This window comes from Dipodomys spectabilis, unplaced genomic scaffold (genome assembly GCF_019054845.1).
Source record: "Dipodomys spectabilis isolate Male_0828 unplaced genomic scaffold, ASM1905484v1 ptg000179l, whole genome shotgun sequence".
Classification (NCBI taxonomy): Eukaryota; Metazoa; Chordata; class Mammalia; order Rodentia; family Heteromyidae; genus Dipodomys; species Dipodomys spectabilis.
In genome coordinates this window covers 8,284,251-8,309,473 of record NW_024870856.1, presented here as the reverse complement: position 1 = coordinate 8,309,473, position 25,223 = coordinate 8,284,251, and the positions used below count along the sequence as shown (strand labels likewise).

The window sequence follows — 25,223 nt, the reverse complement described above, 5'->3', positions numbered from 1 at the left end:
CAAAAGGGAGAGGAGGCTGGCATGGGAAGCCAGGAGGTTCTTGTGTTCATTGAACATGAGGAATCATTCTTTCAGGTATACCAGATTGGACGAATCGAAAGCCCTCTGACCTTTTATGGCTTTGAAGCTGAGCCTTCACACCTAGACACTTGGGAGTGTGATTAAAATGTGCAAGGCCCTCTTTCCTGACCCCTCCTATTATTACCCTTCCAAGGTGCCTTTTGTGATTTATTTTCTCGGAACTTTCTCGTGAAACCTTAATTACACAGGCATATGGCACATCTGTGTATGTGATGTTTATGTATTTGTGAATTGTTTACCTCCTCTCAAGAACTAGTGTTTATTGCTTGGGATGATAGCAACTTGGAAAACATAAGGTTTAAGGAACCAACTCCAAAGGTCTATTTCGTGATCTCTACCAGAGAAGCGCACCAGCCAGGGAGGCCGGGAGTTGGAACTCACTGAGAAATCAAGGCAGAGAGGCTCGATTTTCTGAGAGGACTCAGCACCCCCCCCAAGTAAAGGTCTGGTCTCCTGGTATGGCTTGGCCATTGGTGCTATAGAAATAGCGTAAATGAAACAAGGAGTGCAGATGGCACCATAGGGATAAATTCAGGAAGGCATCCTAGACAGAGCCCAGGGGGTCGCCAGCATTTGAGTCAGACTGATGCAGTCAGAAAAAACTAGGCATACCCAAGGAAGCTCTAGCCAAGGGGGAGTCAGGATCATCAGGAAGAGAAGGAGACCAGCTGTTTCTGACAAGATGGCTCAGGAGTTAGGCCAGGAAGTCTAGAAAAGCTCATTGGGCTGGCGAAACTGGAGAGTGTCGGTATCCTTGAAAGAATAGTTCTGGTGGTGTCTTGATGTTGCCTATTAGTATTGTAGGAGAGCTAGGGGTCAAAAAAGTACAAACAATGTATGTAGACACATAGATGTCTGGCTATGCAGAGAAAGCGAGAAATGAACCATGTGTAATGGACAGGAACTGGTGTTGGGGATGACTGAAAGAAGGAGAAAAGAATGCAAGCTAAGAGACTTGTCTAGGATGAGCAAGCAGTAGCATGGGGGCCCTGTTGTGTGAGAACCGTTGGCAATCACGGTGATCATCCTGCTCCATGCAGTAGCCGGTGGATGCCTTGAAGTAGACTGAAAAAAGTAGTTTTCTTGCAAGTGGTGAAATTTGGTTGTCAGATGTGATGGAAATGAATTTCCCACGCACGCTTGAACGATGCATGGGCCCAACCGTTCCCGCACTACTCTCAAGAGATTCTGATGCCTGCCACGACTTTTTCTCATCAGCATCTTCTACTGCTATGATTGCTATAGTGATCCTTGAGGTGTGAAAATGATTCCTGGTAGCAAGTACAGAATTTCAATTTTTCTCTTAGAGAAAAAACTCTCAGGGCCACCGCTCAGGGCGGCTCTGCAGTGCCTTTCTGTGCTTCTGCTTAGGGGAAGAAAATGGAATTCACTCTTGTTTTTAAACTTTCAAAAATCTTCTCTTTCTGCTTTATCTTATATCATAGTCCAGATAACCTTGTGAAAGCATGAAGTTTAAATGTTTATGAGTCAAAAAAATAAATAAATTATACGTCTGGGTTCTGGTGGCTTACCCTTGTAATCGTAGTTGCTCAGGAGACTGAGATCTGTGAATCATGGTTCAGAGTTCAGCCAGACAGAAAAGTCTGTCAAAATCTTATCTCCAATTAACCAGAAAAAGGGTAGAAATGGAGCTGTGGCTCATGTAATGCCATCCTTGAGCGAAAAAGCTAAGAAATAACAACCATGCCTTGCATTCAAGCCCCCAGGACTGAAATACACAAACAATATGAGAACATAAATACTGTCCCCATCAGTTGATGGACAGTTGCTTTATATGTGACACAAAGATGAAAGTTTTCAACTAGGATTTACTCTTTATTAGGACCTTTTAAAAGTTCCTGCCTCTGAACTACTTCACACAGTGTAGCCCTGGGCTTTTAAACATCTAACGGCGTGACTCTTTTGTCGTTGTTGCTTTGGAAGTACTAGGGTTTGAATTTAGGGCCCTACAACTGCTAGGCCGATGATCTACCACTGGAGTCATACCTCGTTTCCCTTCTTGCCTAGGTACACAACTGAGCCATAATCTATGTGCTTACGGCTGAGAGGTCAGGCATGTATCAGCATTAAGATGGAGACTTACAGACCTTTTCACCTAAAGTGAAATTCCTTCATCTCAATCCCAGCATCCTATGTAGATATAATAGGTATGTACCACAACGCCTAACTATGAGTTGAGATGGAGTCTTGCAAACTTTTTGCTTAGAATGGCATCTAACTTCAATCCTCCTCAGTCTTCAAAATAGCTAGAAACTCTGGCAAGAGCCACTGGCGCCTGGCCATCATTTTACACTTGATATTCTTCTATTGGGTCCACTTCTTCCAAGTATTTTCAATTTTTGTATTTATTTTTGAAACTGTTAGTACCCATGGAAGAATCTCTGATTTATGACTGGCTTATAACCCTGTCATACACTTAGGAAGTGTATTAATTCATCCCAGAAATTCATTTAGAGTTGGGGACTCTAACTAGTTTATTTTGATCATCACAGTCCCACATGAGTTACTTTTCTCTTTATTTTCTTTATAAATTGAAGAAATGAGAGTGAATCCTGCCATATGGAAAACATTGCTCCACTTCCTAAGAGAAGTAAGTGCTCTCAGAAAGTAAACACAGTCGTCTGGGAGATGAGTGAACCAGCACTCACCCAGGGCAGTGCCTTGGCTCTACCTGTTGGATTTAGACTGCGGGTCCGTGTGGCAGGGACTTGGTCTTGTGCAGTCCTGTGCCTGCTGACACCTCAGCCACCTTCCGCAATGAAGGAGAATAAGACAGCTTGTTCCAGAAAAGTGATTTTATTGACATAACTTGGAAGGGACCGGGGAGAACAGTGAAAGGTGTGACAGTGAACAAGATGCATGGAACTCATAAAATGACGTGTTGAAAGGCAACCCCTGTGCACAACTACTTAAAGATAATAAGAACATCAGAAATGACTTTCCAGTATACGCAGAGCTCTTCTCAAAGGATAATCATTGTTTATTTTGTTGTTTTGTTTTTTAGAAGTGTTTCTTGATTCCTCACAGTTGGATATGAGTAAGAAAAAGAGGGGTCTCCACCCCAAACAGGTTAAGTCACTTAACTAGGTATTGAGATTATCATGCAATAGAAGTAGGAAACCATATGCTAGATTTTCAGGACAGCCAGTCCTGTACACCACAAGGAAATGACAGACATCAGTCAAAGAATGTGGCTTTGGAGTCTTGGAGTGGCATGGATGCATAGGTGCTTTTGGATTGGTTTTCCAGAAGCAGCGATTCTCATGAGTGGGGCCTTCCCTGGACTGAGGGGAAGCATGAGGTCAGGGAAAAGCTGTACCTAGCTGGCAGGGGTGATTCAAAGCCTAACGCCCTACCATTAGACTATTACCATCCAAGTCTCGTCTAGAGGGAGACATCCTTTTGCCGATGAACTGCAGTTCCATATGGCACTGACAATCTAGAATGGGGAACAGCCTTACAAGTTAGGGATTCCGACCTCCTCATGTCTCCCCTTTCTTCAAAAGTGACCCTTGCTTTCACGACGCCCAGCCCTCTGCCCTTCAGATGAACTCTCCACAAACTTGCCATTCCTCATCACCCTGCCTGGTGTGTGAAACTCCACGGCGCTTCAGTGTCCAGCGATTCTGTGTGGTTGTTCGTGTCACCATTCTGTAGTGTGGACTGAATCATTGTCCTTGCGTCCAGCACCTTTTCTTGAATTCCTCAAAGCCTCAAACTTCTAACAGCAGGCTTTTACATAACCAGCCCCGTCCCAGATCATTTCTTCTCTTAGCAAAAATTCAAAGGGGCTCATGAGTGACAGGAACTATCATTGAAGAGATTGAAGGACTTAGAATCTCCCTTGCAGAGCTAGGAACAAGCACTAGTACCAAGCAAACAGTGTCTCTGTGTAGAGGAGGTTTTAGTTTAATACAACATCAAGTAGCTGAACCAGAAAGTATTAGAAGATCAAGGTGAGGAGGATTAGAAGTGCAGGAAGATGAGTGTAATTTTAAATGTGACCAATCTGAACAATGTTTAATACATCTTCATTTTATTTAATATTTTTCATAGTCACTAAAGCTAATTCTAAACCAAATAAGATGAGCCTCAACTGATAAAGTGAATCACAAAGAACAGAAGAAATAATTTGTAGTAAATTTGGAGAAGGAGATTATTTAGAAATATCTCAAACCCCACTTTTCTTTCTTTTTTTTCTTTTTTTTTATTGTGAAAATACTGTACAGAGGGGTTACAATTACATGGGCAAGATAATGAGTACATTTCTTATCAAGCATTGTAGTCTCCTCCTTTGTTTCCCCTTCCCATCCCTTCCCATCCTACCCCGGCCCCCACCCAACCCTCCTCCTCCCCCTACCAAAGTTGTAAAGTTCGTTTTTCGACATAACGACTTGTACGTCTCATTGTTGCAATGAGTCCACCTGTATCCCTATTTAAACGATTTGTTTTTCCCCTTCCCCTCCACAAATTATACTGACATCAAATACAGTGAAAGCAGGGGTTATACTGTGGGAGAGGGACATACAAAGCAACAAAGAAATAATCTTTTTAATGTGTTAGAAACAATCGCATGAAAGAAAAAAAAAGCATTTGAATACATATCTTAGGGTTCATTTCCCTAACATCAACTTATCTGAGCTTTTCTCCTTGTCTCAGACATATACTATTAATTGCAAATAAGGGAAATCATGGGACCTATGTTTCTTTGGGCCTGGCTTATTTCACTTAATATAATTTTTTCCAAGTCTTTCCATTTCCTAACAAATGGGGCAAGCCATTATTTCTGATGGAGGCATAGAATTCCATTGTGTATATATACCACATTTTCTTGATCCACTCACCTACTGAGGGGCATCTGGGTTGGTTCCATATCTTAGCTATGGTAAATAAGGCTGCAATAAATATAGTCATGCTGGTAGCTTTAGTATGGTCTTGTCAAACCCCACTTTATAAGCTTACATCATTGTTCCTCTGAGCATCCCATTGCTGGCCCTCGACATGTATGTTAGGTTTTTCCCTTTCTGGAAACAAGCTTCTCTGTTCTATGGTTACAAAGGTCATTCCAAAGTGGAGGTTTCCACGCCTGGCCTACAGCCTTCATCTTGGTGCTTTCAACCTCTAAGCTCATTGGAGAAGAGTCAGACTCAAGTTCCTAGAGATATGATGAGCCCAAGGTTTGGCCTATGGCTCATACTTGAGTCTGTGCCAAGGTTAAAGATAGTCATCAAGGTAATGATGGTCCATGTGTGCTGTCCAGATATATGGTCAAGCCTCACAATTTCTAGACCAAAGAGAGACCTAAAATAAAATGGAAAAAGTAATAGTAAAAAGCAAAAAAGAATTTAATCAGTATAGCCATACCAGGAAAGCAAGGACCAAATGTCATTATCCCCATCTTCCAGGATGCTCACATGAGCTTTCCTTTTAAGTAGGAACAGAAACACAAGTTGAGCAGGCAAGGAAAGTGCCTAGCTTAGAAGTACTGGTGAGAATGTGGCCTGTTCAGTCATTGCCACAGGTCTGGTTCTGAGGAGTCCTGGAGACGACAGACACTATAGCATGAGGGGAAAATTCCATTTCCAAAATGAAATGACAGCGCCTGCTTACGAGAACCTTCTATTCATGGGGAGATGTGTTCTTAAGGCTCACATCTCCTGGAATCTTGAAAGTGGTTCCTATGATCTTACTCCCTTGAGTCTTGAAAGGGGATGAGTTAGGCCAGGTAAATTTGGGACTAATGAAGTTGTATTCTCAGATTTTTAGAGAAACCTTAGATGATTAACATGTCTACATGCAAAGCTAAGCAGGAATCTAACCTAAAATTCGAGGCAAAGGAGACAGATGAGATTCCAAGCTTTGGTCTTTACTCGCTGGGCATCTTTTGGCCCTAGAGTAGAATTGCATTTTAGTAAAAGCAGCCTCTAAGCCATAGTGATAGTCTCACGCTTCTACTCTCTGGTCCTCTGGCTTTGGCTTGGGTTGGACATCTGGAAGGCAAAGTAAATGTGGCAAGGCAGGAAGAGTGTACAGTCAAGGATTGACTCTGCCAGGACACAAGTTGGCAGTGATGCTTCTGCTCAGCTCCTCGTGGGCATCCAGATCACCTACACTGACATCTCTCTCCACATTCTAGCTACACCTTCTTCCTTTATCTCTGCTGTGAGCTCAGGGCACTTCTGAACTCATTGATTTTTCTTATCCCTGCCAAAACCTTTGCACACTGACACTTGGCTGGACTTGACCTCTTTTGTACATGCTATCCCCCAGGCTGAGTTCTTAACTGAAGCCGAGTGATGGGATATGTTGGAGTATTGTTTCTTTTGTGTGTGTGTGCCAGTCCTGGGGCTTGAACTTGGGGCCTGGGCATTGTCTCTGAGATCTTTTTTTGCTCAAGGCTAGTGCTCAACCACTTAAAGAAACCACTCTACCATGTAAACGGTAGCATTCTACCACTAGGCTAGTGCTCTACCACTGGAGCCATAGCTCTACTTCCTGGACTGTTGTTTCTTGTCATGGAAGAAGGGGATTATGGGGAAGATATACCTGCTGCTAATTTAGCATCATTTCAGAGTATACCAAAGACAACATAGATAGCAAGTTCATTATATTTCAGTTGTACATTTTGTTTATAAATATATTTTGCTTTTGGTTTCAACTGATATATTTGCCTTGTTGAAACTTATGTCATTTCCCAATGGTATACTAAAGCGCTCCAGGGTACTGCAGTGTGTTTTATATTTTTGAGCAGCCCTTGAAATCTGCCAGACACTGTTTGTCAAATTAGAAGTTTGAGTTCGCTCCTGGTTTAGCCATTACCTCATACTACATTCCTTTGTTGATTTAATATCTTTGCAGAGATGGATTTTGAATGTTGCTATGAGCACAAACCATTGTGATGTGGAAATCAAGATAGAACCAGAAATGTAGGTGGTAGTTTTGTGTGGAAACCTCAAGCTTGGTGAAGTTATGCAATGCTTACCAGGCACATTGAGTCACTACAGTTATTTAAAACAAAATAAAAAATATTATTTCAATATATGGCAGTGGATATTAGGTTTTTACAACAACTACTAAGTTTTTAGCACATAATAATTAATTACTTTTGACCTTACTACATAATAAACATAGGCTCCATGATTTCCCTCATTTGTAATAATTACACTGTGCCTTTAATTCTACAAGTAAACGTAATGGATAGTGAAAGACAAATAATTAGACATGATTAATTAAACAGCACTATAAACATTCCCACAGTGAGAACAAAGGAGGCTATTCTTAGAAGAGGATCACAAGGGCTAAATAGCTATATGCATATGATCCTATAAAATGATATTTATTGAAATGAACTCCAAGAAATAGAAACGAGTTGTTGTTTTTTAAATTATTGTACTGTCTGTGGCTCTGTTTTTCTTTTCTTCTTTCCCTTTTTCTTTGGTTTATTCCCTTCTGTCACCTTTTTTGATTTCTGTCCCTTTTGTCTTGTATATGTTTCTCTGACTTGGGGAGAGGGAGGGAAAGCACAGAAATGGTGGGACAAAGAGAGAACCAATTCATCAGTGAAGCCCACTAGACACTATGGTGGAAATAAACTATAAAACTTCAGGGAGTGGCAGTTGGAAGGGGAGATAATAAAGGAGTGGGTAAGGTGGCACAGTTCAAAAGGAAATGTACTCATTACCTGACATATGTAATTGTAGCTCCTCTGTACATCACCTTTACAATAATTTTAAAAAAATCTGTTCAACAGTGGCTCATACCTATAATCCTAGCCATTCAGGAGGCTGAGAATTGCTATTTGAAGCCAGCTTTGGCAGGAAAGTCCATGAGACATGGTTGTGGCTCACATGGTATTTTGTGCCATCCTTGAACAGAAAAGGTAAGGGACAGCACCCAGGTCCTGAGTTCCAGCCCCAAGACTGGCACAAAAAATCTCCTTAGGCTTTGGCCTAAGACTTAGTAGTATAAACAACTAATGAGACACTAAGCACACTGAAAACCGAGAAACCTCTAGATTTGTGGTTTTATTTTTTCAAGTAATGTTAAAATAATGTCTGAGGAATTGTGCTCAGTTTATCACTAGTGTACTCTCACCACAAACATCTGTGTGTTCTCGTGAAGACAAATAGTAAATGAGGGTTCTGAAAAGCAGAATGTTCAAGGCAATCATCAGAGCTCCTGGCCTGGAGCCCGTGGTGAAGCCTTGCCTCTCAGATCAGGAGAACATTCCATCAGTTACCTCTGCTGGCTTGCTTTATTGACTTTTCATTGGTTTTCTTCATTGCATTTATCCCAGTCATATTGATTTCCTGGAAGGAGGATACAGACTTAATTAATTATAAATAAATCTCAGAACATGTGTGTTGAATGAATTGATTTAATGAAGATCTCACCTTGGTCCATATTAAATTGTCATCAGTGGTATGTGACATTTGTGAAAAAGTGCTACCAGCCTTCAATCTCCAAGGCATCCCCGGTTTAACCATTAAGTGAATTCTCTGGTGATGCATAAATGGTCTTTAATTCTTGCTAGTATGTTGATGTTGCTTATACTGTGAATGTGACTGTATTTACAGATAGGGTTTATGAAGAGAGGATTCAAATGAAATAAGATTATTAGGGTGGATCCAATCCATTCTGACTGCTGTATCTACCCCATATGAAGAGCAGATTAGTATGCACAGAAAAGCAGCCAGAATGAATTCTCACAGAGTAAAGACAAAGTAAAGTAATGTGGCTTAGATGCTCCCTCCACACTCTTGTTGAAATTTAATTGCATTATAACTGGATTAAGAGTAGAATGTTTAACCTGGTGTCTCATGCCTGTAATCTCAGCTACTCCAGAGACTGGGATCTGTCATTGATTCAGTTTAGAGCTATTATCTAAACTAGTGAAATGTCTGAACTACAGTGTGTTAATTTTTTTCCTTTTTTTAAACATTTAATTCTGCCCAAATCACCGTAACTAGACAAACTGTACATTGTTCCTTAGCAGAATTGACTTAAAACTAGTAGAATTTGGATTGTAGTTAGCATATAATTACATAATTTTTTAAATGCATTGGAAGACAACACATAATATGTTTTGCTGTTGGGCATCTATCATCTCCGCTAAGGGAGCGGGTTTGGGAAGACCCAGAGACCAGCATTTCAAAAGTCCCATGGGAAATCCAGGAACCTTTGGCCCTTTTGGTTTCTTTTTTTTATTGTTGTTATTTTATTGTGAAGATGCTGTACAGAAGGGTTACATTAAATGAGTAAGGTAATGAGTACATTTCTTGTCGAGCATTGTTACCCCCTCCTTTGTTTTTCTCCTACTCTCCCTTCCCTCCTCTACCTCCCTACTCCTTCCCCTACTGAATTTGTAAAGTTCATTTCCCACATAGTGTCCTGTGAATATCATTGTTGCAATGGGTCATCCTGTGTCCTTGGTTCAGTGTTCTGTTATTCCCCTTCCCCTTCCCAAATTAAATAAATGTATATACAAGATGCAAAGTACTAAATTCTAATACAGTGACAAGAGGAGATGTACCATGGGGGAAGAACATACAAAAGTAACAAAAAAAATCACATAGTACATTAAAAATAACAACAAAGAAAAACCTCTTTTTTAAATAAGTTTTTTATTGTGAAAATACTGTACAGAGGGGTTACAGTTACATGACCGAGGTAATAAGTACATTTCAGAAAAACCTCTTGTTAAGCAGTTGAGGTGGAGTATCAAGGTAGGTAGTTAGCATTCATTCCACTATTGGGACTCAAAAAGACCAGGGAGACAATGGTTTTTAGTGACTATCGAAAGGATGCAAGTGAAACTGGATCATTGATCTGTTGGCTGACTTACGATGAGATGTGATCGCTGTACTGTCACCTGCGTGCAGGCTTACGGTGATGGTTGTCCTAGCCTGGGAAGAGACCACTTCTCACAAAAGCCCCATGTCAGGTTATGTGGTTAGTGGTTCTCTCTTGTGACTTGCCAAAAAGCCTAATGAATTCTCTCACAGAGAATGACAAAGTTCTTTAAGGAGAGATATTTCACAATAGAACTTGATTATCTGTTCCTCATTTTCATCACTGTAACTGCCTCATCCCAGCCATTTGTTTGTTCTCCCCTCTTCCTGGAGTGAGGAGGAGTTAAACTTGAAGCTAACATAGATAGTTGTGTTTCCTTAAAGTCAAAGGGAGAAAGAATGGACAGAGAGTAATCAGAGCAGCAGTAGATTCTTCTGTGGGAGGTAGAAGGAGCCAGAAGCAAGGGAATGAGTCTTGTGTAGTTTTCTTCCCACAGAGCTCTGAATATTGGGAACTTTGTGTTTTTTCTCCTTCCTTATATGCCAGACTATTAATCAAGGAAACCTGTTCCCATCAGTTCAAGTTCACAATCACTGAGCTGAAAAGTACAAGTTTGGGTTTCCGTGTGGGTAAGTCATCCCTCCGCTCTTGGAGGAAGATGTTTTCCCCATGACTTCATTTGTGGCAGAGCCTTTCTAATAAGATCACGAGGATCTTCTGAGCACCGTGTTTGCCCACACGGTTCCCACCCCAGTACGAGGGTTTGAAACTCAGGATCTTCAGCTCTCCTGGCTTGCTTGCTTGGCTGGCACTCTACCACTTCAGCCATGCTTTCAATCTAGCTTTTCTCTGGCTATTCTGGAGATGGAGTCTTGTGGATTTTTCAAACCACTGTCCTGTGGATTTCAGCCTGCTGAGTTGGTGGGATTGCAGGCATCAGCCACTGGTGGCAGGAGCCCTGCTCAGAGCTGCGGGAGCCCCCACAAGCCACACATCTCTGTGTTTTCTAGTTATTGCACTAGACTTGCACTCCGTCTCTGAAGTTCAGGATTTTTTATCCTAAATACAGATGGAAAAGTACATGGTTGATACCATTCAGAGAGAAACAACAAAAGATATGGTTTGTAAATGAAAACACGCTCAACCAAAAGGATTCTCTTTTACAATGGCGGTTTCCTTAGGCAATCCAATTGCATCTGACTCCTGACTTCCACTGCTAGCCTTTCAACCCAGAGGCCCAACATACCCATCACTGAGGTCTTTCAGTGTCCTGTATCCCTACTTTTCTGACACCACCGGTCCTCACTTGAAGGTATTTAAATCAAGGGGAGGCTAACATGTGACATCAAATCAATGATGTGATGCATCAGAGCACAGTGTTCCCAACCTTCATTAAAGGGCATGGGATAGAGATTTCCGTAGGCCCTTGCACATAGCTAATATTATTCTTAGCAGGTCACACCACGTGAGGAAATTGGATTGATATTTCCTGTAGGCATAGTTGGGAGATATTTTAAGAACTTCCACCTGATCATTTTCCTCCAAAGAAGAGCCTCATTTCCTATTAAGTCTAACCCGATGCTCTAGGGACACAGGACGCCTGCTGGACGCTCGCTTGCAGCTCCACTCATCGGGTGCTATCTTCCCATTGTTCCCCCTGTGGCTTTGTATTTATAGTCCTTGTTTTAAGTTGATGAGCTGTCTCAAATTTCTGCATATTCTTTCTTCTCTGACAATGCACCATTAGTTCATAGAACAATAACAACAAATTATGATACTTTGCTCACAACCAGAAGCCTCACCTCACCCTCAGCCTGCACACACGTTTGCTGCTATCTTCGGTGACCCTTTTAATTTGCGACCCCTAACATAAAGTGAAGAATTAGAACATCCACCTCTTTGGAATGCATACTATCGCAGAGTGGTCAGTTTCTCAAATACTTGAAAATAATCAGGCAGCGCCGTAAATATCCTCTTCCTCGTTGGCATCTTCTCCGATAGGTCGCCCTTCGAGCGCGTTACCCGCTTGGGTGCAGCTTGGCATTCTCAAAACTTTGCTCTGAGCACGCACAGATACATGGCTGAAACAGTGACAAGGACGGGCCTCATCGTGTGTGGTCTCCAGAACGCGGCCACTTAAAATAATCCTACGTGATGGAAGCTCTTTATAGCAGAAGATAAAAATGCCTTGTGAAGGAAAGCATGTGAGTGTCTTACAAAGTCACATCAGAAGTTCCACAGAGATAGGTTCCCTGCCCCCTGGAAGAGGGTGGTGTTGCTTTGGAAGGATCTGACGTGAGACAGGTGATGTGGGCAGGGTGGGACACTGTAGAATTAACCTCCAGAACCCGGCCTGGCCACAGCCAGCCTCCAGCCCATTAATTTTCTTGGACTTTTGTTTCCTTGACTCTAAGCTTAAATAAGAAAACCTGTCTAAACTCTGGATTTTTGCTATTATTAAAAGATAGGCCGGAAGTGGCGCTGTGACTCTAGTGGTAGAGCGCTGGCCTTGAGCTAAAGGGCTGACGGACAGCACCCAGGCCCAGAGTTCAGGCCCCACGACCAGCAGAAACATTAAAAAAATAAGAAATAAATAAAAGATGGAGGTCTACTTGGAAAAACAATGGCAACCAGCAGGAAAGATGCAAAACCCCCAGGGCCTGGGGCCTCACCTTCCCACACAGCGTTAACAGGCCTCTGCTGTGAACCTCTGAGAAGCGTCAGGGACTTGTGAACAAACTTCCCACCTCTGTGACAAGCAGAGACCGGGAGCTGGGCTGCACACAGCCACACTTCCATGGCGACGTGTTAGCAAACTCAGTCGCACAGATTCCGAATCATGCACCAGGCACAGTTTCAAGCCCCGGATTTAATCTTCAGGGTAAAACTTGACTGGTGTTATTACCTTAAGCAATTTGTTTTCTTCCCAGCTATCTCCTGGGAGGGCAAGTTCCCGCCTCTGCTTTCTGAGTGAGAAGAACTAAATGAACAAGAGAAAAGAAGACATCAAGACAGGATGATGTTATGAAACAGATTCAATGTTATGAAAATAAGATCTTTTGTCATATTCTCAACAATCTTCTGGAAAATAAAATGTTTTGATTATTATAAAATCTTAACCTAATCACTGCCTGCATATGACAGGTTTTATATAAAGCCGTATGGATGCGCTGATGTGAAAGAAAAATAGATGTTTTAGGACATCAGTCGCCTTGGTAAATGCAAGTTGTTATTAAAATGCCAAGGCCAGGTCTATTAACCCTAGAGCACAGTACTGCAAGATGAATGGTGGTATCAAGGAAAAAAATGTGTATTTGTTTTCATCAGAAAAGAAGTCCCATTTATTACTTGCCATTAAAGCTCTTGGTGGTTAATTTCTTGAGCATTTTCCTTTAACTATGCATATGAGAATCAGGAAGTGTGTTCTTTTTACTTATCTGAATCCAGGGAGGGTTGAAGTTCCATGTTGTTCAAAGCTATGTATCATCCAGAATAAAGGACCCCAGGAAGTTTTTTCTTCAAGTTCCAGGACAAGTCTAGTTCTTGAGGTTGTCTGCCCGCATTGGGTGGCTGCCGCCCATCCAGGCATGCTGGGAGAGGCTGCAAGGAGGGATGTTCCATGGGTTAAAGGGAGCTCCTCTCCTCCCCCTCCCCCTGACCCTGGCCAAGGAACCAGTGGACAGACACAGGCAGTGGGATCCTAGGAAGAAAACACAGAAAGGTCAGCTCTTGTCATTCTGGTTAGAAAAGACTCCACTCCCTGCTAGGGCCGTGGTCTGGGTAGAGGGGAGGACTCCATCGCCTCTGCCGCTTAGATTTCACTCTTAATTTGGATATTGACATTTTTGCTTTGAAAGCACACTGCGCATGGAAAAAGAGAAAAAACTTTCATAATCGTGAAGTTGAGTTATTATTTTGGCTGTAGCTTATGAAGAAGGAGTTAGTATTTTCTAATTCTAGACTGTGTGGTTTGCTTCAGCTTTTCTCCTTCCCTGCATTCTTTGGTGCCTGGGGTTCTTTTAAAGCAAGTCCAGCAATGACAAGGTTTGAGGACTTTCCCACAAGCCAGACCATCCTTTTGTGAAGACCAGGGACAGCAAGGCTAAATGAATGGAGTGCCGCAGGATGAGGTGCCTGCTTCAGCCTGCTTGGCCAGAGTCGGATCCCTCAATGGGGAGGTCAGGAGTGTCACTAATACATCCCATCACTGCAGAAAAGGCATTCACAGAGCTGATGCATTCACGCATGGTACTAAGAAGCAAGACAGTCCCCAGCAGCTGAGGGCGACAGGCCACTAATTCTGAAGCTGTCATCTCTGATCTATGACAGACACACATGCATTTTAAGCCTGTGTGCAGCCCACACAGAGCACATGCATTATATGCACAGATCACATGTAGCTCTCAGACATACACAGCACACATGTAGTTTACATACCAATTACCTAGGGATGCCTACATGCATGCTACTATGTATGTCATTCATAAATCACCTGCATTTGTGCATACTAACTACATGGATATGTTACATACAAATAATACAAAGACAGAGAACAATAGTAAATGTTACTATTTGAATCCCCTCAATCATGAACAGTGGCTGTATTCCTAGCTACTTGAGAGGCTGAGAAGTAGAAGATCATTCTTTATGGCCAGCTAGAAAAGAAAAGTTCATGAGCTCCCTTCTCAACCCATTGCTGGGTGACAAGCAGTGTGTGCCTGTTATGCCAAGGTAGGTGAAGGGCTGAGATTGGTTGGTGATGGTTCCAAGCCAGCATGGCAGACAAGTCTGTAAGATTCTATTGCCTTGTAGGGAAGCTGAGTACATATGATGGCCTGAGCCTCTGATCTCCAATGATGATGGGAAGTCTCGAGGCAAATCCTGCCTCGGTCATGATCTTATCCTTAAAAGAATTAGCAGTGTATCTGGGCACCAGTGGCTCACGCCTCTAATCCTCGCTATTCAGGAGGCTGAGATCTTAGGATTGCCATTCAAAGCCAGCCTGGACAGGAAAGTCTGTGAGACTCTTATCTCCAATAATCTGGAAATCTCCAGAAAACCAGAAGTGGCACTGTGGCGCAAGTGGTAGAGTGCTTACCTTGGGCTGAAGAGCTGAGGGATGGTGCCCAGGCCCAGCGTTCTATCCCCATGAACCATGGATAGAGTTATAGCTCAACAAAAACACCAAATAAGAGGAAAAAGACCCTAAGTTCAAACATTAGACTAGCTGAAAAGAAGAAAAAAATATAATATAAAAAACCTCTTGTCTCCATTTCTTGGAATATATTTCGATAAGCATTATTTTATATGGTTATATGCACACAGCTATTGAGCCATTGTGAGCCTCTCCTAAGAATATCCTCCTTTGGGGGCTGGGAAGGTGGCTCAGTGGTAGAGCTTTTGCCTTGCATGCCTGAGGCCCTGGGTTCGATTCCTTAGCACCACATAAGCAAAAAGAAAAAAGCCTGAAGTGGCACTGTGGCTCAAGTGGTAGAGTGCTCGCCTTGAGCTGAAGAGCTGAGGGACAGCGCCCAGGCCCAGAGTTCAGGCCCCACGACCGGAACCCCCCCCCCCCAAAAAAAAAAGAATATCCTCCATTGTTCTCAGTGTGCGAATGCTTATAGTGCTGTTTAATTAATCATGCCTAAATGTAATTATTTGTCTTTTGGATTAAGTTGTAGACTTATAGACATATTCTAGTTAGTACAAATGAGCCTGTGTTTCTTTGGGTCTGGCTCATTTCCCTTAATATATTTTTTCCAAGTCTCCATTTCCTTACAAATGGGACATTGTCATTCTTTCTGATGGAAACATAGCTTTTTCCTTTTCCTTTCTTTTTTTCTCCTTTGCTTTATTCCCTGCTGACACTGTTTTTTATTTCTGTACCCTTTGTCTTGTGTATACGTTTATCTGATTTGTGGAAGGAAAGGGTTATAACAGAAAGGGTGGGACAAAGGGTGAACCAGTTCTACAGTGATACTCACTAGACACTATGGTGGAAATGAACTTTACAACTTAGGGGGGAGGGGGCTCAGGGAGAGGAAAGCGGTAGAAAATGAGGGAGAGGGTAACACTGTTCAAGAAGAAATGTAGTGATAAAACTTAAAAAAACAGAAGATAAAAGTGTAGTCACCTAAACTAGTGGAGGGTTGGTAAAATACTGGTACAGAGGAGAGGAGAACATTTTGTAGAAAGCTGTGAGAATGTAGGATTGTAGAGCTTCTCCACCCACATATCCTTGGAAAGGTAAATTAGGCAGGGTGGGGCTGGGGGCTCATTCATCTGCACCATGGCTTCCTCGCTTCTCTGAATTGATCTAGAAAGAAACTCACTCTTCTCATTTGTAACTCAATCCTGCCTTTCCCTCCATCCTCAAATATACTTCTAAGAGCTTGAAAGGGATTAAAATCAACATCTCATTTCTTCCTCTGGGTAGAATGCATGAAGAGATAACCCAAGACACTGTGCAGATGGAGAGAAAAATTTCCTCCTCATTCCCATCACAACTGTCTGGAGAAGACAGGCAAGGGATAAATGGTCTTGCTAGCATTCCTCCGAGATCAGCTGATTCGTCTCCATAGCCAGATGAAGGTCTTTCCTAACACAGATAAGCTGAGAACATATCATATGAGGAGGATCACCCTTGAAATATGTGTGACTTTGGACTCCATATATAATATATAGTATAGTCTAGAGAAATGCTTAAATATGCAGGTGAAGCATTGTATGTGAGGTGGACAATATAACATAAATGAACCAAATATTAACCTGATAAAAGTAGTATCGCATCATATCTGCATAGCTGATTGAGATGACTGTGATAGACTCATCATCTGAACATTCAGGGTCCTATTTCTACACCTTTTCTGGATTCTTAAGGTATTTTTGATTCACTATTAATTTAAAAATGGAAAAACCCCAAACCATGATTGAAATGAGCTCTGGCAGTTTAGAACACAAGGAGACCCGGGTCTTGACAGAATCAAGTTTGGCACCGGTGTTGAGAACGCAGGGCGTGAGCTGGGTAGACAGGACCCAGTGGTCTCCTTGTACTTTTTGTTTGCTTTCCATATGATGGTGAACATGACTTGATTTTTGTCTTCAAAAGAATAGTTAAGTCATATGTCCTGAAAGGAAATTGAAAGGCTACCTTACTCCCTGATAAACAAAGGGCTCAGTGAATGTCATTTTGGTGAGAAAGCAGCATGAATGCATCAAGTCTTAGCAGTTGTGTTGTGGTGACCACCATGTCATTACAGTGGTAGAGGGCAGATCGGCCAGGGGAGCTCTGTTCCATGTAGGTCATTCTGGGACTACTAGAACATTGTATAGCATAGACTTTTCCCCACGCACAACAGAGTGGTATTAAACATACCATCCCCCTACGCTGGGTAGGAGGTGGCACACAGCTATTCTGTCCACATTGTATTAGCCAATACAAATACAATACAAATACAAAGAAAATACTGCCCAGACGAGGGAGGGAACTACAGTGGTGTGCCAAAGGACCCAAATTGCCATGAAGAGGATCAAATCCCAAATGAAAATTGATGCTCTCCATTATGTCATTAAGAGTGTCAGCTGGGAAACAGAAGTATCATTAACCTCCTGCCATTGTTTCTGAATTCTTAAGCTAACAGGCACGTTCCTTTTGTCCTCACCTGAGTTCACCGCACTGAGCAGCTCCTTTTGTCTGTCTCTTTAGATCCTGGCCAATGTGATCATTTTCATCTGTGGGAACCTGGCCGGAGCCTACCACAAGCACCTCATGGAGTTTGCTCTGCAGCAGACATATCAGGACACGTGCAATTGCATCAAGTCCCGGATCAAGCTGGAATTTGAAAAACGGCAGCAGGTAAAGTACGGCGGTGGTTTGTTTTTCCATCCTCTGTCCACCTTGTTTTAGGTATTACTGAAATAGTGGTAATCTCAAGACTGAATATGGAGTTCACTCACTCATGAGCTCCCAAAAGAAAGAAGAGCTGCTTCCTGTCCAGGCAAAGCCCTGAGCTCTGTCCCTTGGGAGTTGTGACAAAAATAACCTAAGGGATATGTTCTCCATGTGGCCTTCAGCCCCAGAGACTTAGGATCACGCACCTGCAGACAGCCGCAACACCTGCTGCTCTCCCCAGGCACCTGGCGGAAACCACGTGACCATCACTGAGCCTCCTTGGGGCACCAGGACCTGCTTGTTATTTGTGGCAAGAGTCTTCCCTGTAGAAGCCCGAGTGAGCCTCTCCCACCCAGCAATGTGTGTTGCCCACCCCTCGTCTACACAGGTCAACGATGAGAAGCTGTGGCTGGGATCTTCAGTTGATGTGGTTGGGAGATATTTGAGGATGGTGCATAGAAAGGTGCATTGGGAAAATACAATGATGGTGATGAAGAAGGTATTACACTGGACAAGTAGGAGGTGTGTAGAGGAAAATGTGGTTGTCAAGAGCAGCGGAAGGCAGCAGAAGGGATGTGCTAGGGAGGGCTTGCGGCTGATGCACTTTGCTTCAGTTAGGGTCATGAGATGTGCTGTGTGCCATGAGTTCATGGATTCATTTGTCACTGAGAACCTGCTGTGTGAAGGTGACAATTCGTACAGCAGTCTGTGACCTCTGTTCCTCTTCTCTATGAGCCGTTGTCACAGGACCTTTTCTGTCAGCAGTACTTGGCAAATAGCAGATGCTTAACGATTCTGTTAAGTTGCATTGAATTAAGCTATTCCATAAAATTTCATCAGAATGAGTTTTGGTGATGAGAGTGAAAAATAACCTTTGCGTGTTGGCAGTGGACTTTTATGTGTGGACTGATGACTAGTAGTCAAGTTGTCTTTTGGAAAGCAGGGATAGTCCTTTGTTCAGGTTAGCAAATGTTTGCTGAGGCAACATTTGTGTATAACATGGTTCTAGGCATTGCAGTATGCCAATGGGCATTGTTTTCTCACCAGTATTGGAAAACCTTGTGGATTCTTTTTAAAAATTGCATGGTAACATATGTGCATAAGTATTTATATACATATATTATATATAGGTATTACTGGATACAATATTAAGAGCTGTAGACAGCTATTAACGTAGAAGCGTCATCTAGTTTTTCTTCAGGCACTATATCTGGGTTCTAGAAAATTCCCCTGCCTCAGCAAGTAGCACATGTTTGCTATTGGTGTCATTGTACTCTTAGAGTTGATATGTTTTAGAAAAGATATTTTCTTTCTCAAAAAAACGGAGCTTGTATCAGGTTGGTCCTTTCCCATCACCTCTGGATTTTTCTTTTCAGAATAGGATCAGGGCTGCATGAAACTAGGATTACAAGCAAACAGATTACATACCTTAATGTTTGCAGTAAGAGCTTTGACAAAAGCTCTTACTTAAGGCTATTACTGAACAACCCATCCTCTTTCTCTGAAGAGGCTTGGTGGAGGGAAAGCAGGTAGCAACCAAGGGTCCATGTGGTCAGCTCATGGGAATGCTCACAAACGTATGCATTTACCGTTTGTTAGTTTTCTTTGATGTGGGGTAGTTTGTGTGGTGTCTGTGTGTATGCATGTGTGTGTACATGTGTTTGTGTATGTGCCAGTCTTAGGGCTTGAACTCAGTGCCTGGGTGCTGTCTCTGAGCTTTTTTGCTCAAATCTGATACGCTAGTACTTGAGCCACAGCTTCACTTCAGGCTTTGTGATGGCTAGTTAGAGATAAAAAATATCACGTATTTTTTTCCCCTAAGCTGGTTTTGAACCATGATCCTCAGATCTCAGCTCCTGAGTTGCTAGGATTACAGGCCTGAACCACTGGTGCCTGACATATTTACTAGTTCTTACAAAAATAGAAAAGATAGCTATTTTTCAAACAAAGGAAGACACAAGGAAAACTTGGAAGAAAAAACTCAAGTCTGAGATGTTTAACAGAATAGAATTGACACCTCAGCAGTCCGCATCCACAGAGGTTTCAGAAAGGATCTCCTAGAATGAAAATAAATGTGCTTTTTCAGAACAGCATGCAACCAAGTAGAAACATGAAATTATCTCAGCTAAAAAACCATTAAGATGCAATTTGGTAGATTTTAGGAAACAAGAATCGGCAAGGGCAATCTACTCAGTCTTCACGGAGACTTCCTGTGTCGACATCCTAGCCAGGCTATAGTCGTCGAGGGCTGGATCCGAGGCCTGCTTTTGCTTGGTCCAGGTCAAGTCTTCCTCCTCTGTTCAACCACCTTTACTGCTTCATCCACAGTCACTCTAGCAAACGGTGGAGTCCTGTGCGGTCCTTCATGCGGGAGGCTATGTGCTGAGTAGCCAGAAAATCATGTCAGTCTTTGTGTGCCTATGTTGTCCAACTCACTGTTACATGATGGAGATTGCCTCAGACAAGCTGATACTCCCAAGAGGGTGAGAAGCCACCATCTTGAATAGTTCTTGGCCTTCTTCCCCAGGTCTGTTTTCCCTTTCTCTTGGTCCTTGGAGAAAAATCAAGGAGCTCCAGAAACTGAAACTCTTCAGCACTGAAGGGAGATATAAACAGTGGATATCTTGAGAAGGGTCTGTGATTCCTAAATCCTTCTAGAATTGCTCAACTCTCTAGTCTCTTTCTTTCTTTCTTCCTTTCTTTCTTTCTTCCTTTCTTCCTTTCTTCCTTCCTTCCTTCCTTCTTTTCTTTCTTTCTTCCTTCCTTTCTTCCTTCCTTCCTTCTTTTCTTTCTTTCTTCCTTTCTTTCTTTCTTCCTTCCTTTCTTTCTTTCTTTCTTTCTTTCTTTCTTTCTTTCTTTCTTTCTTTCTTTCTTTCTTTCTTTCTTTCTTTCTTCCTTTCTTTCCTTCTTCCTTTCTTTCTCTTTCTTTCTTTCTTTTTTCAAATTTTGTAGTACTTTTCCTAGGTGCAAATGAGAAAAATTTCTAGGCATTGCAATTAATGTTTGAATAGAGTGGCTATTTGTATACAAGGTGTGGGGGTGGGGAGGAGAAAACGAAACATAAAAATGGTCCTTATGGCTTTTCTCAGGGTGGCATTCTCCCCCTAAAAGTGCTCTCCTGTAGGAACAGTGACAATGGGATTGTTTTTATTAGGTAGGGAAAGGAATGTGTGCATTAGAACTAAGGCCATGATGGCAAACTAGAGCTGTTTCTTGTGCTCAGTTTTTAGTTTATGGTTGATGTGTGTGTGTGTTTGTTTGTTTTATGTTTCACATCTGCAGGAAACCTGCAGCTTTTTCCTGGGCTGCTCACAGCATTACAGATGGCTCTTTATTGGACCTAAGAAAAGAGCATTTCTCTGGAGTAGGCAGTAGGCTCTCAGGAATTGGATGAGAGCTGGATTCAGAGCAAAACAAGAACCTTGTCTCCTAACTGCTGTGGCAAGTTGAAATTAATGTTGGCTCTGTAGGAGTAAAAGCTGGTTTGCCTTTTTTTAGGGAGAGTGCAAATCTTCTTTCATCTGAATGGTGTCTCCATTTTAAAGAAGTTTAAAGAGTATTCACATGGTTTCCCTTAACAGGAAACTACCTGAAGATTAAAGATGGAACGCGTTCCAGTAGAAGGCACGCTGCGCTTCAGTGGGAGTTCACTGAACCAAACTTCCTTTTGGTCTTTGAGTGAAAAATTGTTTTCCTCTCGCTGAAACAAGCATGTGATCCCAGTGTGACCACGGCTGAAAAGCATAAAGTGTACTCAACTCTTTCCCATTGTACTAGCAGATCGTAGCATTGCGTCACTCATTTGCATTGCTAGCTTAAGTATTTGTGGAATCATTCTATGTATGTACTATAAGTATTCAGTTATTTTCCATGAAGGAAAAGAGAGAAGCACTAATATTTCTTTCAGTTTTCATAAAATGGCAGGCAAGCTGTTTAGTACTTTTAGGAATACTGTCGCATCAGATTCCTATTGCTACTATGAAAAACTACATCAAACTTGATGGCTTAAAACAAAATAGAGCTGGATGCTGGTGGCTCACACCTGTAATCTTAGCTACTCAGGAGACTGAGCTCTGAGGATTATGATTCAAAGCCAACTCAGACAGGACAGTCTGTGAGACCTTTATCTCCAATAAACCTCCAGAAAACCAGAAGTGATGCTGTGGCTCAAGTGGTAGAGCGCTAGCTTTGAGCTGAAGAGCTGAGGGACAGTGCCCAGGCCCAGAGTTCAAGCCCCATGACCAACAAAAAAAAATTATAATCACATTGCTTTTAAGGGTTAGAAGTCCAACTGTGCTACAAAGGCTGCTTTTGCCGGCTTGAAGAGCAGAATTCTTCTTGCCTCTTCAGACTTCTAGAGGAAGTTACATACTCCCTCCACACTCAAATCCTGCAGGAATAGTCTTCTACTCAATCTCTCTCGTCTCTTCTAAATCTGGTGAATCAGATTCTTTCTTCTTCGACTCCAGGCCTCATACCTCCTTTGACAATCTCTTTAATTACATCAGGATCACCAGAATAATCCAGAATAATCTCCTGGAATTAATTACATTGAGAAAAAAACCCCATTTGTCCTGTAAGCAAACATAGTCACATGCTGCAGGGATTAAGTGTCACCAAGCTGTCTTCTAAGCCACTCTATATCTTAGGCCTCTTTTCCTGTTTTAACAAGAGGAACTAACTGTCCAATGTGCGCAAGGTCACATGACTACTAAGCGTGATTGCCAGGTTTTATCGTATCCAACTTGGGAATTAGTGTTGTGCTCTATGTTTTAATGTAGTGCCTTTGGAAAAATATTGCAAGCCATGTCTTGTTTCTGATATGTTATCTTACATAATTTTCTTCATGTCTTTCTTCTGTTCCAAGTCAGTGATTTAAAGGAAGGGATGGTGGAAGGATTGGTTGATTTTTTTTTTTTCAGAAAGAAGTTCTGCATTACTAAATAATCAGAGGTATCCTGCATTCTGTCTGCTAGCAAACATTCTCAGAGTTGGCACTAGGAAAGATTTTGGCTGGAGAGAAACACTGAAAAAGTGATGTAGAATAGACACATAGAAACATAGGCAACATAGAAACCGTGGAGGCCACAAAGTGCTGCATGGTGGTAAAGAAAATGAAAAGGAAATTAGGGAAAAACCCATCTTGACAAGGGTTAACCGTGTATTAGAAGTATAGTGATGCTATATCACAAAAGTAAATTCTAAAACCAATTCATCCACGCGTAAAATAAATAGAGAGCCTACCTTCTGAAGGTCACGATCGTTGAGCAGCCACAAGAAGAAATAAAGCAGCCACAAGTGAAGAAGCCTGGGACAGCACATGGGACAACTCTTTCTTGGTGAGGACAGAGTCTCCAGGCTGTCTTTCTGGTACCTGGAACTGAGGACTGATGAGGACTGACAGGTTCTAAGTGGGGGCTGAATTACACTTGGCCTTCTCCAAATGGCGTTTTCATTTCTTTCTGTCTTATGGTCTTGTTTTAGATATCTGTCTTCGGGGTCAGATTGGTTAAGAAATGAGGGCTTATTTTGCTGAGGAAGTAATATGCAATACAGCCACAAATATCTGATCATTGCTGTGGAAATGGGTCGTTTTCAGCAGACATGCCACCCAGGCCTGCCCTGAAGAAAATGGCCATTCTTTGGGCAAGGCTTGGTTGTGTGGACCCTGTCACCTGGAAATAAGATCCAGTGATTGCATTTTAAAAAAACTTTAAAAATAATACTCACCTTTGAAGGTATCTTGAGGATGTCTTCATCCCAACGTCTCTCAATGGCGCTGCCTGAACATGGATCATTATGGGTCAGACTCATCTCCACACACTGCGATGCCCAGGGAGGTGACCTGGACATCTGCCGGGGGCAGAGCTGACTCCACACTCCCATCATGCCCTGAGAGGTGACCCGGGCATCCATGGCCAGGGACAGTGGCCTTCCAAGCAGGCCTCCCCAGCTCCCATTCCTGCTGTCTCTACTAGACTGTGGATTCTCTGGTGGCAAAGGCCATTATTCCATTCATTTTCTTTATATCCTTAGTATAATATTATGGATAGCCCTAAAAATGAATCTTGCAGCCCTGAGCTTCTCCTGGTTTATGCAACCCTTGAACCTATGAGATTCCTTACACCTTCTTGGGAAACAATTCCTACCTCTCTCTTCTCTTCAGACTTACATGCAGGCCCCAGGCCACTGCTGAACAGCTGCACCTCGGGGCTGCTCTGAATGAACCTAGCTGCGTCGACCTGCGTTTTCACAGCATGAGGCTCACTTGCTTTACTGCTCAAAAAAAATGGTGCTTGTGAAGACTGCAGACACTAAGCAGCACAGAATGACTATTCTCCACTCTCCCAGATCCCTGTACCAGCATGATTTTGGCTGACCCATTTCAACAAACTTGAGTGCCTGTCATCTCATTGTCATTGGAAGCATCTGTCTCTTTCCAAGAGGTAGCATTGACACAGAGTTCTTGAGTATGTAATGAAAGATGTAATTTTTATGTCAAGATTTGAAAATACGTTCTTGAACATATCCCAGCCTATTCATCTCAATATGCTGAAGGAGGTGCGTTGAAGCAAGTTCACCTTTATCAAAACACTTGGCTCGTGGATTCCATCAGCCTGTCAGTGTGCGTGGAAGGGAATCTTTGAACCAGTGTTTGATTTTGACATTGATGAGAACAATACTTACCATCATTTTTACTTCAGACTTTGTTGAATTTTACTACCACAGGGAGGCGGGAAGGGTTAGGAAAATATTTAAGAAGGGATATTACAAAAAGGTGTATTTGTACATAGAGGAAATTGTGAGTAACTCTTTCTAGCCATAAAAAGAGGTGGTTCGTGGCAGATGCACAGCCCAGGCTCCAGCGCCATGACACCTTCTTCTGAACAGCCTCCTGAGGAGCGATGAGTGGCATTTTGAGTACTTTGTTGAAAAACACAGGAAAAAAGTTTCATTAAAGAGCAATATGCCTCCTCAGTGATGTAAGTGAACATAAAATATGACAAATTCTATACAACAGTGAATTGAAAGATCTCTCAGAGTTACTGGTGAATAATACAAAAAAGAAGCTTGGCTTTAAACAAAGTTTGCACTTTTTTTATGTCTTTGTGAAAAATGTTCCTTTCTTTTCCCATGTAAGCTGGAATTTATGGCCATTCTCTTCTGTGTTTGGGGCACCATGAAGTTATTTGATTAGGAAATGAACAGTGTAAAAATGAAGTGTCACACAAGCCAAACTGAGAGTTTTACTATGCAGAAAAAGAGAAGTCTATGTGGTTTATGACATTTTATGGATGTTTTTGCAAAAGGGTAGTTTGATCATTTCATGTTCTGGTATCTTTCTTCACCCATGAGACAGTGATGTGCTACATTGGCACAAGGAGTGGGGAGCTTTTATTTTGCTAGGTGCAATTTAGGTATTTATGACATGATTTGT

At 42.2% G+C, this 25,223-nt stretch overlaps 1 protein-coding gene across 1 annotated transcript in view; it reads left to right on the top strand.

Annotated features, from left to right (window-relative positions):
* The window catches only part of Adcy2 (adenylate cyclase 2), a 338,643-nt gene that overhangs the window by 174,300 nt on the left and 139,120 nt on the right, over window positions 1–25,223 (top strand). The window contains exon 4 of the mRNA XM_042695213.1: window positions 17,600–17,749. Within this exon, the coding sequence (XP_042551147.1) occupies window positions 17,600–17,749 (150 nt within the window). The remainder of the gene's footprint in view (window positions 1–17,599; window positions 17,750–25,223) is intronic.